This window comes from Nymphalis io, chromosome 11, assembly GCF_905147045.1.
Source record: "Nymphalis io chromosome 11, ilAglIoxx1.1, whole genome shotgun sequence".
In the NCBI taxonomy this organism is placed as follows: Eukaryota; Metazoa; Arthropoda; class Insecta; order Lepidoptera; family Nymphalidae; genus Nymphalis; species Nymphalis io.
In genome coordinates this window covers 343,899-360,083 of record NC_065898.1, presented here as the reverse complement: position 1 = coordinate 360,083, position 16,185 = coordinate 343,899, and the positions used below count along the sequence as shown (strand labels likewise).

At 34.5% G+C, this 16,185-nt stretch overlaps 2 protein-coding genes across 2 annotated transcripts; one reads left to right on the top strand and one right to left on the bottom strand.

The window, feature by feature from the left end:
• The first annotated feature begins 2,079 nt into the window (after positions 1-2,079).
• LOC126771665 (uncharacterized) lies at positions 2,080-3,250 on the top strand. The gene is made up of 2 exons (XM_050491673.1): positions 2,080-2,613; positions 2,723-3,250. The coding sequence occupies exons 1-2, from the start codon at positions 2,251-2,253 to the stop codon at positions 3,143-3,145; spliced, it is 786 nt and encodes a 261-aa protein (XP_050347630.1). The 5' UTR covers positions 2,080-2,250; the 3' UTR covers positions 3,146-3,250.
• Positions 3,251-10,274: 7,024 nt separating this feature from the next.
• Positions 10,275-14,696, bottom strand: LOC126771659 (uncharacterized). The gene is made up of 2 exons (XM_050491664.1): positions 13,978-14,696; positions 10,275-10,833 (listed from the first exon to the last, which is right to left on the bottom strand). Exons 1-2 carry the CDS (start codon positions 14,293-14,295, stop codon positions 10,351-10,353), a joined length of 801 nt encoding a protein of 266 aa, XP_050347621.1. The 5' UTR covers positions 14,296-14,696; the 3' UTR covers positions 10,275-10,350.
• Positions 14,697-16,185: the final 1,489 nt, after the last annotated feature.

Below are 16,185 nucleotides of genomic sequence, written 5' to 3'. Positions count from 1 at the left end.
TATATACTTATATAAAATAGTAAATAAAAAAAATACATGTAATCAATTCTATGATTTCTTCAAATAAAGAATATTTAAAATAAAAATAAATTTAACATAAATAGAATTACGTCGTTCCAATAAATAAATGGATCTACTGTGTACAAAACATCAAATTTGTTATTGTATTATCATTGATAATATTACAGACCATACATAGACAACTTATATATACTAATCATTATATACAATGATAACTCGGTTGTCGGTTTTTCCACACGTCAGAGGAGCTTATTCCGTCGAGTTAGACATTAACCCTCTTAGTATTCTCTTTTTCTTACTTATTTTTGTATTATATCACTTATGTTTTGCATTTTTTTTAAATATTTGTCTGTAATATATTATATCTTAATTTACTATTAAACACATATTGGTTATTTTTTCTTATATTTTTTATTTTTAATTAAATTAAAGTTATACCGCTTGTATACAAAATAAATAAATAAGCTGCTCAGCAGCTTCTATATTTATTTAACAACGTTAACCCCCAGTAGTCGCAGACTTGTTTAGCGAATATTCAGTGAAGCCCTTATTTCTCTCTTTCTTTCAACGTTGATTTGACATTCGAAAGAAAGAGACACAGCATTATGTCTCGGTGACTAGTTAATAGTCACCTCCTAAACAACATTTACAGGTAAAGCTGATAGTTTCTAATGATATAATTATAGTTATACACGGGTCAGTAATATTAGCGTATTTTTTAGAATGTGACCTTATGTTATATCATTAGTCGCGAGGGACCAGCGTGATCACGTTCTCCGGGGTCGTGGATTGTTGAGGGAAGAAGTGCTTCAATATTTGAGTGGAATTAAACGATACACCCGGTAGAATATTCGTAGAATCTTTGCTGACGGTCTTTTACTACAGTTATTATCCTTAAAAGCGTTACTTTCTGGACGTATTCACTTTTAATTATTAAGTTAGTAAGTACGAGATGAATTAAACACTCAAGCATATGAAAATTCAGTGGTGCTTGCCCGGGTTTGAATCCACGGTCATCGATTAAGTTTCACATGTTCTAACCACTAGGCCATCTCGGCTTTTCACGGTTAAATAAGTGATTTTATATAATTTCATCATTTTATACTGTTGCTTTTTATAATGATTTTTGACAACACTAGGCGGCTCACTGGACCCTTAATGATGTGGCTGAATTCAGACAAATAATTATTGTCTTTCAACAAAGCTACAAGCAAAACTTGTCTAATGTCATTGAAATTATGCCACATGTGTATTCTACTAACACGCATTGGAGCAGCGTGGTGGAATAAGCTCCAAACCTTTACCTTAGAAGGGAGAGGAGGCCTTAGCCCAGCAGTGGGACATTAACAGGTTGTTACTGTACTGTAGATCCAGAGATAGTCTTGTTCCAAAAAATATAAAACTCTATTGCTTTTTATATTATGTCTGCTTTTCCTGACTCTGGGTGTAATTATCTATGTAAGTATGTATTTACAAAAGAAAAGTAGTATATGTAGTATATCAGATGTCTGATTATTTAATTATATCGTGTAGATTTAATAAGCAACTAAAGTGCTTAAAAAACGCCACGTGTTTGTGAACAAAGCAAAATAATTTCTTCATAAACGTACAGAAATAATTATTGTATCCATTGTTGACAACGCGGTAAACATAAAAAATGTAGGAAATTTACATAGGAATGATTTGCATGCAAGTTAAAAAAAAACTAGAATTTATTTCCTTGCATTATTTTTGTTACAGGTGTTTCGAAACACGAACCTCTTGGTATAGATAATGGAACTATAAACGTCAGCTTTGCATACATTTTTATTTAAAACACTTGCGGTTACTTAATATACTTAGGTATTATACCTGATAACTATAAAGCTATTTTATTATTATACTATAATGTATTTTATAAGGTAAAATTATTAAACTTGTACTTGAATTACAATTTCAAAGTTACTTACCTTAAGTAATGAAGTATGAATCTCATAAATATATCTCCGCTGCACAGGTTAAATAATAAGTCTCTAAATTCTATAAAATTGGTCTAAAGCTTGTTAAACGAAAAAGTATAATAGCGTGACGGCTTGTTCAAAGCGGGGTCGAGTTCCGAGCCGAGCGTATTATCCCTAGAGTCAGTCACAAGGACGCGGAGCGCCACGCCTCGTCGTCAGTTAGGCGTGGTCACGCCGCGCGAGCACACCGTGCGTACTGCGACGCTACTTCGTCTTAAACTCAGTGGAGATGGCCAAAATCACCCAACAGTCTATCCTGCGCATCAGCGATGAAAAAACCTTGCAACTCATTGAATTATACGAGGCGGAAGAATGTCTGTGGAACACTACTACAGAGACTTATAAAATTAAATCGAAAAGATACGAAGCGGCCGAAAGGATAGCTAAAATACTTAACTTAAGGCACTTCACTTTCCGGCACGTCATAATTAAGTTCAAAAATCTACGGAACTCGTATTGCCAGGAGTTGAAAAAGATAGCGAACAGCGTCGCCGCCGGAGAGGAACCAGTTTACCGTCCCAGAGTGTTTTGGTTCTCGAAAATGGACTCCTTTTTGCGCCCTCACTTGCAACCGACGAGGGACTCCAAATTGGTACGTAATGAATTGCCATAAAACCGGCCCCCGACCTTGACTGATCGTGACTCACAACTTAGCATAAATTAAAATAATGTTTACGTAACGTACTTTTCTTATGTTTTAGCTTTTCAACTACGGGGTCCTAGTGAAGTCGGAACCAGAAGAAAACGAGGACGTCCAGCAGATGAAAACAGTTACAGACGACAACAATTCTTACTCCGAAGAGGACGCGGAGGAGTGTTACGTACCGCGAGTGAAGCGTTCAAGAAATTCCTCGATATCGTTTAGCGAACCAAAACTTGAAGAAACGTATTCAAACAACCTCGTGCCCTCGGTCCGGGATACTTCGTCTCATCAGCAACCTACGACTAGTCTCAGGGATGATTGCTACGACAGCTTCGGTAAATATGTATCGGCCATGTTGAGAAACATGCCCGAGCAGCAAGCGATGGAACTACAGCCTCAGATAGTAAAACTGCTAGTTATAGGAACGATAGGGAACACCGAGGGACTCGTCAGTCAGTCGGACGAAAAGTTTAATTTGTGAACAATTCTTTGTATTTCTATTTAACAGAAGACTCCCGTTGCGTGTCAAGTTGTTTGCAAGTTAATTTTTTTTTTTTTAAATATTGAATAAACATAATTAAGCATTGATATGTTTTTAATTTATTTACAAATAATTAATAGTTTTTATTGAGCAAGTTTGTTTAAAAACTTAATTTAATTTTCTTTGTTTCGTAATTTTAAACATAAGATAACATGAGTCATCTATACAAACATTGCCGAAGTGGCCCAGTGGCTGAGACACGTGAATTTTAAGCAAAGATTGCGGGTTCCAATCCAGGCAAACATCACTGGATTTTTAATTTGCTTTATATATATTTCATTACCTGTCCGGTGGTAAAGGAATACATCGTGGAAAAACTTGAATATATCTGGTGGAAATCTGCCAGATGCGCATTCATCGACTCGCATTGTAACAGCTCGGTGGAATAAGTTCCGGAAAAACCGTCTCAAAAGGAGAAAAGTCTTTAGCCAAGCTATAGGTAGTATTAACAGTCTATAATTTTATAGAAACAATATATGTAACGTGACACTGTCATCCTTGCAGCAAGAGATTGATGGTCGATATATTTCATAAGGATAATATGTTATATGAAGATGGATCGGAAACCTTATATTTTCACATTCAAATTTGGGTACAAAGCCGCACTAAAAGAGACACGCTTATGATATTATATAAACTATTTATTTAGGATCACCAGCATACAGTAATAATTACAAATTAAAAGTATACAAATTAATAGGATAAAAGTTGCCTTAGTCATAGGTAACTACGATATGCAAAAATAACACTAAGTATCTAAAATAATAATGAAAGAAAAGTAAAAATTAAAAATAGCTTATAAAAAATTAGAAGTGTAAAATAAAATATAAGCGGTAATACTATTCTTACGCTAGTCGTCTAAAAATAAAATAAAACAGTTTGAAGGAAGTCGTTTACGATTAAAAGTCGTGTTTAATATATTTTAACTGTAAACCGTCCGAACAGGGTTTTTATTTAACTAAATTAACATACGAACAAAATATACAAAAAAATGACTTGTTTTTTTCTTAATACTCGTTTCGACGACGCGACGCGATGCTTCTGACACATCACATTGTAAAAAACTGTTAAAATGTTTGATAAATATTCTTAATTAAAATTGCAATTATATTTAAATTAAATTTATAATTATTTTACAAGATATATTTTTTTAATTTATTACAGGTTACACGTTCGCCTATCAAATTAAAAATTTAAATTTATACGACGATATTTTTTATTATATTTACGAATAATATTAGTTCGTCGATCAACATTCGAATATCCACTTATTTATTCTTTCGTTTTAAAATCATTAAACTTGAGGATAGTGTCGTTTATATACATGTAGAGAAAGCATCGTATACACGTTATGACAATTATACTAATTACTACCTTACTGTGCTAATAAAAGATCAATAATGTACATTAGACTTTATGCTGTTATATATTGGTTATTCCATATCCACGGTTATGTCACTGCTTGTAAAACTTTAGATCACTTGCCAAGCTTGTCTACGTGACTGTAATCAGTGAAATCGTGATGCGAGAGAGATGGATGATTAACTTCGTACGTGCGGGAACAGGATAGGTGAAAAGGGTTAAGGACCCTGTTCAGCAGGTATCGACATTACCTGATGTAGATAGAGTAAATTTTGAACAATTGTAAGCTTTGAAAAAGAAGGTAATAAATTAAGATGTCACGACAGGCTTGAGCCATTTAACTGAACATTAAAGTTATATGTATGTATATAGAAACAAAGGTCAAACATTTATGTGTTATGGAAGAATTTGTTAATAGCACAAACGTTCGTTTCTTGAATTGTTAGCATAATATTAGCCTTATTTGTAAAAGGTGACCTTAATATAAATTTTAGATGCCTGCGTATGGGCTAAGGACTAGAAGTTGCTGATCATAAATTTCTCACAACAGCTGACTATGGATGCTGACTCTCGATCGTGTAGTTGTAATAAGTGAGTAATTAAATAATGCAATGAACGTTGATAACAGTTCATTGAGGCGTTGATAAGAGCCGGTCGTATTGGCCCGAAACATTCTCCGCGTTACAAGCTCCGTGTATCGTTGCACGTACGCACGTCACCTAGATATTCAGGGCTCGAGGAAAAATCTCACTACACGGAACTTTTCGATAAATTCTCTGAAATTTATCGGAAAGTTCCGTGTAATATGTTATATGTATGTTGCAATATCTGATGAAATTTTCAACATGTAGTGTTATTTAGTCTATGGATGTTATTTCAAAGTATATTTTGAGAATATATACATTTTATATGCTCTTATACCTTCTGGTTTCTAAACACATTGGGTTAAAATTTTGTTTTATTTAAATAGGTAGGGCGACTGTCAGATGAGCTAGCTGATGATAAGTGGTCACCACCGCCCGTAGACATATTGACACTAAGAAATATTAAGCATCCCTTACATTGTCAATGCGCCACCAACCTTGTCGGCGGAGACCTCTCCTTGCCGAGCATCATCAACGCGATGCTCGGAAGCGATGAGTGCTGGTCGGAAATGGTCTCCTTCTTTAAAAAAGGTTATGTCGCAGAACGAGGCCGCGGAGCGGGAGCGGGCGCCGAAGAAGACTGGGAAGAAGAATGAGGCACTATGCGCACCTTCTCCCTCCGCCGCAATAGGCGTCGCCGGGACTAGGGGGTTTTCAGTACCCTGGTCCCTAGAGAATGGAGGCCTGCATATGCAGGCCACCCGTCAGAGCGTCGCGGTAGCATGCGCAAGCGATCCCGTGGCGCTCCTCGTTATGACGGAAAGGGTACCGCTATTTTTTAGTGGATTGTTAAAAAAAAATGCGCCACCAACCTTGGAACCTAATGTATTATATTCCTCGTGTCTGTAGTTACACTGGCTCACTCATCTTCCGAAGCGTAATACAACACTTCTTGCAAGGCCTCCATAAAGCCCTACCACTGATGAAAGTTAGTTTTAAACTAGCATAAATAAAAATCGTTTAATTTGAAAACAAATGTTTGAGTAGATTTTGAACAAAAACAGATAAGCATATAGGAAAAACAAAGCATGACGTCAAATATTATACCCAAAATTTGTAGTGAACTACTAAATACCGGTATCATAATTCAATTTGACCTCAGTAATAGCTATAATATCAAAGATAATTATCAATTCAAATAAGCCAAGATTATCTTAAGTAAATAAGATTAACATAAAGCAATAATTTGAAACATTATTTATCAATAGGTAACAATAACAACAGCTAATGACGTACTCACGTCTTTAATCGCGATACCTCGAGGTTATGTTTTACGATCAAAATATATTTTCATCAAAGTAAAATGAACTTTAACGTCACAAAAATAAGGTATGTTCCGATCGCAAATTTAATTGGCGACAAGTTGGTAAATAGACAACTGTAACTTATATTGCCAGAGCAAAGCAAACACATCCTTAAGAATATGGAAATAAGAGCTAATGTGACAGCAAGGATTCTGTTGTTTGTATATGTAATGCTTGCCGATAATAAGACGCGAGTGTAGCAAAAATGTCTCTATGTGTCTCACAATAAGGAAGAGGCAGAGGAAACGTGAAAACAACTGAAAACACGTAAGTTCTTTATTAGCAGTGGCGACAAATAGTCTGATGTATTAGATTACGGTATCTATGTCAACGGATAAGCGTGGATTTATTTGAGGTGTGGACTTAAAGATGTAGACGAGAACTTCCTGGAATAACAAGATGAATTCGTACATTGGGACGCTAAAGAAATTTACTGGTGGTAGGGCTTTGTGCATGCTCGTCTGGGTAGGTACCACCCACTCATCAGATATTCTACCGCAAAACAGCAGTACTTGATATTGTTGTGTTCCGGTTTGAAGGGTGAGTGAGCCAGTGTAATTACAGGCACAAGTGACATAACATCTTAGTTGCCAAGGTTGGTGGCGCATTGGCTATGTAAGCGACGGTTAACATTTCTTACAATGCCAATGTCTAAGGGCGTTGATGACCACTTACCATCAGGAGGCCCATATGCTCGTCCGCCTTCCTATTCTATATAAAAAAAAATTTTTTGAATAGAAGTAGAAAAACTCAATAGTAAAATCTAACTATAACATTTAAGGTTATTAGTTAAATAATGCTATGTCTTTTTCTTTCGAATATAAAATCAATGATAACAGAATGAGATACATTGTTAAACTAAACACCCGCTCAACAACATTTATAGCTAAGGTAGCTAATAGTAAGGACCTATTTAATGATCTAAAGTATATTTAAATAGCGTTTTCGTTGACCTGTTAAATAGCAATTTCAATTCACAAACTATTGTTATTTCCTTAATTTGTTTCGTAACAACATGTAAATGTGCTTAGAATATTACGGTGTATCCCTAGCACTTACAACACATCCATTTTACAATAATTTAGAAAAGCTCGTTTTCAATAGTTATCACTTAACACAGGGTTGTGAAGAAAGGCTTTTAAGAAGAATTAACCTAACCCAGTATACATAGTAACTATGAATATGTTCTGGAGTTTTATTTACTATTTACTTGACATATGTATGTATGATCTACTAGTTTCCGAACGGCTTCACCTGTATGGGGAGACAGGGAGTCGTGAAGTATCCATGTTCATTTTGTACCTCTGAAAAGTGTATGCAAAATTTTATTACAGATATTCTAATCTTTTCGTTCATTCTGTGTTGGTACCACCTACACCTACCATTAAATTTGTGAACCTCAAACAGGTTTATTGTATCGTTGTGACTTAATGTTCCTCACAGGTAATTGATTAAGTGCAATTACAGCGCAAATACATAGCTTAGATTCAATAGTTTGCAGCGCTTTAACAATCTAAGGAATGCTCAATGCCCTTTTGGTAATGATTTATATGATTGCTACATGATCTTGTATTATCTATACATAAGCAAAGACTATCCTTTAGTGTAAGAAGCCAATAAGACAAAGAAATGAAATTAAACTGTGTCTCTGTTATTTCAAAATAACTTCTTTATAAGTTAATGTCTATTTGCGGGTTAAATGCGATTTTAATAATTTGAATATGTTATGTTATGTTCAAATAGGCATAATGTACGTTAAAATGGCAGATTTTGAATAAGTTTCTGACAAATTGAATTTCATGCTGGCAAAGCAAAAAGAAATTGCTTGATCACGAGTAATAGCCAGTAAGTTATATCGGCTTTGCAAACGATGAATAAAATCAATACAAAATGAGCAGGCACAAAATCAAAACTCCTGTATATAATTTGCCACAATGCGAACTTCGCTCCACTGTGTGCGTGACCCTTGATGCACCTAATTTCAAATGCAAAAGAAAGCATAATGTGTTTGAATGTATTGTAATTAAATGAATATGACTCGAGTAGAAAGGTTTTCGCACGGTTTTACCTGCTGAAAGCTATCGTTGTCATCTGATCTTAAGATGTAACACTAGATATTGTTAGGAAAGTCGAAGCTTGTTATGTATACGATGATAGCGAAAATTGTTTTATTAAAATATAACTGAATATTTCGTCTAACATATATTTTTATCATTATTATCAAATGCACGTATAATATAGGGATAGTGGACTTGAAATTAACAGATCTTTACAGCTGGACCACATCTACTGCTGCAACAACCTCCACGTGCCAAGTTTTATCTATAAAAGTTGACAATTGTTCCATGGAATCCAGTCAAACACCACTTTGATTTTTAAAATTTCTTCTCGTGTTTGGAGTAAAATAAGAGCTTTTTGAAAACTGTTTTAAAAGATCGTTGAAAACTCGGGGGTTAATCGTTAGGACTTGCAGGTTACCCCACTTATTATTGTTTTACCGGAAAACAAAAATACTCTGTATCGTTGCCTTCCAATGTTAGTTAGGATTTTGGAAATGAGTCAACATCGTACATAAAACTACCTTCATAGAACCCATGGTCTGATGCTTTGTGATTGTGTAAGCAGACTTGTATTTTTCTTAGTACTATTGACTGAGAAGATTATTATACAATATCACATTAAAATAAACTAAATTTGGTGCATTTAGCTCCGAATTATTTCATTCAATAAGAAATAAAATCTTGCGGTATTGGACTTATATATACAATATTAGTAGCGTTCTGTTTCGAATAAACGAAATATATAAAATTACAGAGGTGCTGTTATGTGGTGCTGTATGCCTGCTTTCATTTCCTCATAAACTAAATCATAGCGGTTTAATATATCGTAATTTAAGCAATAATTTAATACGTATTGTAGATTTTTGTCAGACTGTGTGAAATTTTTGTTAATGAAATTCAAATTTTAATCGATTCAGCATTTTTAAATATGACAGACAGTCAGGCGTCATGTTTGTAACACAATAGCTATGTTGCAAAAAACAACATTATTTTTATTCTCCAATTTAACTAAATAATCATATAATAAGTGCCTTTGAAATATAAAACATATGCCGAGTTAGCTATTACCATGCAAATAACTAGATTGCAGTACTTCATAAATAGCAGAGTAAAGTGACGCGAGGTGGCGTGATTTGCGCAAACGCACTTAGTCATTACCAACATATTGTATATATAATAAATAAGCATCCATTGCTGCATTTGTTCAAACATAATATGCACACAAATAAGATATATCAGAGATAGACAACATAGTAGCGATAGATACATTGATGCAGTTATTCACAAGACAAGACATGATGTCTAATATTAAATTTGCTTAGCTGCTAACAGTTAAGAGTTTTCCATTGCTGATTTAGTAGTTAAAATTTGTGAAAATCTTAAGATGCAAGACGAAATGTATTATGAATTTAATAAAGAAGCTGTTTTTTCACCAAACTAATCTAGATTTAGTATTACAAGTAGTGCCAGTCGTGCAACTCGGCACGTAGACAAGTGTTCTACACGGACGGAGTAATGATTGCAAAAAATTAAGGAAAATTGCACCGATAGCAGTGCGTGTAGACGGTTATTGTGCGTGACATTCGTCCGAGTGTTAATATCTCATTTATTGAGATTTTTTTTCCTGTCATACGATTCTGTCAATCATTATTTTTCAAAGAAATGCAAGATAAGAAATAAATCACCTTTTTTATTTTTTTAATAAGAATATATTTTCATGTACATTTATAAATATTGACAACCAATTTAATTACACTGTAATAACAGTTCGTAAATCATTTCTCACAGTCATCACCGATGATAAGAGGGTTCTCATCCATATTGGATATAACTACAGCGTACTGGGCAGAATTATTATACTTTTTCATCTCTTGTTCGAAGAGAATATTATTTATAGCTTGCTTTATCATAGAACGCGTTCTTTCGTCGTGTTTCCTCAATGATATCGCTATGTATTCGCCGAAACTATCACATTCGTCTTTCTTCTTATACAATTCTGAGCGCTTGTATAATTTTCTTTCTAAAAATTTATTTCTATCAGCTAGTGTGGTGTCTTTTACTATTCTTCGTTTTAGGACTCGCGTGAGTCGAGGTTTAGAACAGACGTACTTTATTTTAGGTGGCGTCCTTTCAATATTCTCCGGTTCTTCTTTGATAACGATATGCACTGGACTTTCATTACCATTTACTTCGTATTCATCTCCCGACTCCTCGATTTCTGGTTCTTCAGCGATTTCTTTCTTTTTACGTTTCTTCGCCTGGAACAGTTGAAGAAAATCGTTAAATATATTTTAATACTTCTAAGAAATTAAATAAATAAATTATGTAGGTATTTGAAATCTTTTTGACCCAAAAACCTGTATCTTACAAACTTCCAATGTTAAACTATTATCGAGTATATTATTACAATTGCCATTTAAAATAAATATTAATTTTATTTTAATTAAAGACGATAATTCCGCATTGTACATAACGAGTCAGCCAATAGTGGTTCTAATGTTTATAACAATAGAGAACAAAATGTTATAAAAGAATAATGATTACTTATACATGCAAAATATAATCGAGGTCGCTCCTTATCACCGCCGAATTGGAAACAATTGAACATAAGTACATAGAAACATATGTATTTGTGTGTCAGGGTCGTGATATTATAGCAAAAACACTTTAAGGTGCATGTTTTATTGTGTAGTTATGTAAGTTATTATTTAAAATAATGAGAACTGAAATTGATTAAAAGATAACCAATTGCTTAAACGAGCAATATCGATTACTTCTCATATAATGCGGCGTTTGTTACATACATGTAGGTACTCTGTAAAAAAAACTATTTATGTTTTGTGATAGTAAATTTCCCATAGCTGGGCAAAAAGGTCTTTTCTCAGAGAGTTTCGATCTTATTTCACCACGCAGTATCAATTTTTCTACAAAGATATCCTATTGTTTGCTAGACTTGGTAGAGCTACCACCAATAACCAAATAATTATTATGGTAATTTCCTAACTTTTCATGCTTGACTTAATCCTGATGGTGGTTAAATAAAATCCTGTTCCACGGCTGAGCAAAGGTTATTCCACTCCAATGAGGGTTGGAATATACACATGTGGCAGTATTTTATCCCACATGCAAGTGTCCTTACGATATTTTCCTTCACCGGTGAGCGGGGCGTGAATTATAAAAACGAATTAAGCACATGAAAATGCATTGGTGTCTAAGCCGTCAGGGCCTCTTTTTTATAACGCAGCTTCAAATATAGATATCTCAGCTAGTCTTCTAGTTTCAAAAGATATAAACAAATTTTGATAACATCCAGCAATTAAAATCATAAAGTTGGAAATTAGAAGTAACGTTATAATTCATTTTATCTCTATAATCAATTACATAATTATACATTTCGCTATTTTTATATTAACAAGAAATATTATAATTCAATTCATTATATTAAGTTAACACATTGATATAAACGATGATAATTTTTTTTAATTTGCCGGTAGGGCTCTGTATGACTCTACTCTACCTGATGGTAAATGGTAGTAGAGTCCAAACGCGACGACGGCCAGTACAGTCGGGAAGAATGTTCTGCACTAGCCGCCCCCGCCTTTCCGGCAAGCAAGATGCCTTTTCACGCCTCGTTTGAAGGAACCTTGACAATGCGGAACCTTGATAAAAACTTAATCTGTGTTATTTATTAAAAGAGCACCTTATGCAGGTAACTATGAGCTCCAGTCAAAAATGACGTATAAATGACGATACATAACGTATTTTCTTGATATTAGGAAGGCTTGCATACAAATTAGTCCTATGACCAAGAAAACTAGTGTTAGCTATATTATTATTCGTTCAAATATGATATGCTGTTAAGAGGTTAACAGATTTAGGTCAAGATACCCATTTTCAACGCAGAAGACAACGGCCGGATGTCCTTTTGAACGATTTCGGTCACGGGGACCAATTTAAGCGCAGAATAGCCAACTGACTAGGCGAGCTCAAGTGTGTGTGCAAACACAGTTGCACGCTACATTTCTTTACACTGATAACGCGGGACGGCAAACCGATACAAACGGAAACAGTTCAGGCGCAGAGCGCTTTACGTGCTATGCGAGGCACGGGAGTTGAACACTATTAAAATCGGAGCTGCTATTATTATGTACTAGTGAACATAATGTATACATACACATATATATATATACATACACACATACATACATACATACATACATAAGTAGTACTAATATTGCTATTTACCATACCTTATATTCCAATTAACGTAAAACTTGTGTAAGACGCTTTTAGTAGTCGTTGAGGGTTCAGTGGGTGGAACACGGTGAATGGTAAACGAAGGTTGCAGGTGCTAACCTAACCCACCAAGAGTACCACTGAATTTTCATGTACTTAATTAGTGTATTTAATTTCTAAGAAAACATTCATGTGTCGGCGGATATCTTTGTTGAAAAATTTATGCTGCGCGGTGAAATAAGATCGAAGCTCTTTGACTGAAGACCACTTTGCACAGCTGTGGGAAATTTACTGTCACAAAACACGAATAATTATTTTTTTATACAGTACCTACATTTGTGTAACAAACGTCACATTATATGAGAAGTGATCGATATTGCTCGTCGAAGCTCGAAGCCGATTACGTAGTTTTTTTTTTTTAATACTATTAACTGCAATGCGCGACCAAGTACTTCAGATACGACTTTGTCACATATCGAATAACAGTCGACTTGTAGATTTGAACAATTTATTCAGTTTCACTATTTATTTTTACATATTATGAGATTTATACGTCACGATTGATTATTATTTTTGTTTTGGGTTTCCTACGACCGATGAAAAAACGGAACATTTCTATTTCTGCGAATATTCGGGACGATTGATGTGACGTCAACGGTGACAACGGTGTAATGTAAGTAAGCGAATTCTGATTTTAGAGAAATAAATAAAAATATTTTTATATAGTTCATATATATAACTGCTTGGTATGGGCAATTCATTTATATACTTATTTGTATGTTTCATATTATATCGATTATAATCAAATACGTGCGTGGAAAACTTTGGAACTTAGTAGCTCACAGAATTATAAGTCTAAGAATTTCTAAGAAATAGAACGGAATCCTTTCCACTTGATATGGACTAGCTTGACCGGTTTATATAGAAAGAAATATAATAAGAGCACAAAGAGGTGTCAGTTATAACCGCAATGGCTCAGTGGTTGAAGCGTGAATCTTAACCAATGATTTAGAGTTCTATGTTCAAATCCGTTGTATTTTCATTTACTTAATTTTTGTTTATAATTCATCTTGTGGCAGTTAAGCAAACAGCAAACGTGGCTGTTTACTTTACTTATACTTTTACGTATAATACATTTTCTAATTAAAATTTATATTAATAATTACCACGGCGATATTCTCTCCTAATTCGTCGCATTCAATATGGTTAGGAAGGAAACTCAAATGGCTGTATAGAAACCAAGTCGACCGGCCCCCTAGTCGCACCTTCGATTTCTCTCGCCTGTGAGAGGCGAAGATTGAATTGAATTTCTTCCGTAAATCTGGTATTTCACATTCAAATATATCCGCTAACTCGCACCAGGCCTCGTATTTAGCGGTTTGGACGCGGTACAGGTCGTGGTTAGGGTCCCACAGCATCCTTCTATTCTTGTATTCGTTAACTAATGTCAGTACTTGATCGTTTGTCCATTCTATTTCGGTCATTCTTATTATTCGGTTACTCTTTATACAACGTTTTTAATCTATGATAATATTATATATAATCATATAAAAACAACAATAATTTAACAAAGGTATTGCAGAAACACGATAAATCAAAATGAATTATCATTAAAACTTATTTTGTAAACAAACATGTCAATGACACGAACGCCTTCGCATTTGCGTAATGACCGACTGCAGTCTATAAGCCGGCTAAATACCGGACGACACATTTACGCACGACAACTTCAATTAGAACAGGCTGTTCAATTTAGACGTATTACATTTGGAAACAATTCACAATTAAGGTTTTTTTTTTAATATGAAATATAAGTTATATAATGGTTTTCGTTTATCGCGAGAGAGCATCGAACATGAATTCGCGCACGTTCGTTCGAGCAGGGCCCGTATGGCGACTGCGGAGCGCGGGGAGCGTCGGGGCGCTCGGTCTCGTTCGGCTCGTTCGTTCTCGCTCGGTCTCGCTCGCTCGCTTGTGGTTGTGTGGAATAATCCGGGCGTAACATCGCTTTGGGCGTCGAGAACTGCATTACGTCAGCGAATATTACTCGCCGAAGAAATACTCAATTACGCTTTGTTGTAAAAGGTGAATATTTGATGAATAATTTCGTTTGTCTTATACTGAGTAAGTACACTTGTTTTACGGCTAAATGTCCTGTAGTTGACACTGATTTTAGTTAAGTATATTTTACATATTTCATTCTTCTGTAAGTATGTATGTCACATTTAGGTAATTTTTTGTGTTTGAATTTAAAAAAAAAACTTTTTACATCCGTACGAAGTCGGACCGGACAGATAGTGTGATACAATTTATCTATTTAACGTTAATATCGTATCAAGTTGAATATTTTAAATAATTTTATATTGAGAAACTTGAGTTAATTTAAAATGAATAGTACCATAAATCAAACCCGAGTTTAATTTATAGTTTAAATATAGTTTTGAGAGACAAACCCCACACTTATAGCATCAATCACTGTGAATGCTCAAATGCATTATCAATATCGATTTATGGCGGCAATTTTAACCGAAACTAAATTACAAGCAGAACTCTAAGATCGAACCAAACTTGACCCGTAAGGGCTTTAAGCCCTCAGGGGCGAATGAATGGTCCTCACTGCTCAATGAGGGAGCGCCCTCGCCAAGGGTGATCAAATTAAATCCTCCGAGTACTTTGTTTTATGTTGGGAGATTTTAATTATTCGACTTTAGGTAGAAAGGGTGACAGATTTATGATTTTTGGCTAATATCCATTGCACTGTGAATGTAATGTGATAAAAATGCATATTTAAGTAGGTTCGTTAATAAGTTTATAGAGCAAAATGGAATGTTGTTTATTTCTTGGCTTATACATATTATGTATAAGCCAAGCTCAAACTCCAACTCCAAGCCTCTGTGGTGGCTTGGATTTGATACCACCACGCTGATCCAATTTTTATTTGTCAGATTTTTATTTGTCACATGCAATTTGCAAGTTACATACATTCTCCCGATGTTTTCCTTTGCCGCCGAGCACAAGGTGAACTCATGAAATTTTAGTTCTGCTTGTCCGGATTTGAACCCGCAATCTTTAGTTAAGATTCACGTGTTCTAACCACTGAACCATTTCGCCAAACATCAATAATAGTGTTTACGAATATTCAAAATTTCATGACAATCAGTTGAGTGTGTAGACTTGAAAGCGTATCAAATATATAAACAAACAAACTCCCTGTGCACTTATAACATTATTAGTATTATTTATAGGATTATTATTATAATTGTGTTTGAACAATATGCTTAAAAAAACATGGGAAAACATTTTCAATACATAAAAAACAGCATCCCTGTTTGAGAACATAATTTGCGTTTTATCATAAACAAATTATGAAGTTA

Coding starts and splice junctions, on each gene's coding strand:
- LOC126771665 (XM_050491673.1), top strand. CDS start 2,251: ATGGCCAAAATCACCCAACAGTCTATCCTGCGCATCAGCGATGAAAAA. Junction 2,614..2,722: donor CGACGAGGGACTCCAAATTG/GTACGTAATGAA, acceptor CTTATGTTTTAG/CTTTTCAACTACGGGGTCCT.
- LOC126771659 (XM_050491664.1), bottom strand. CDS start 14,295: ATGACCGAAATAGAATGGACAAACGATCAAGTACTGACATTAGTTAAC. Junction 10,834..13,977: donor TAGGAGAGAATATCGCCGTG/GTAATTATTAAT, acceptor CAACTGTTCCAG/GCGAAGAAACGTAAAAAGAA.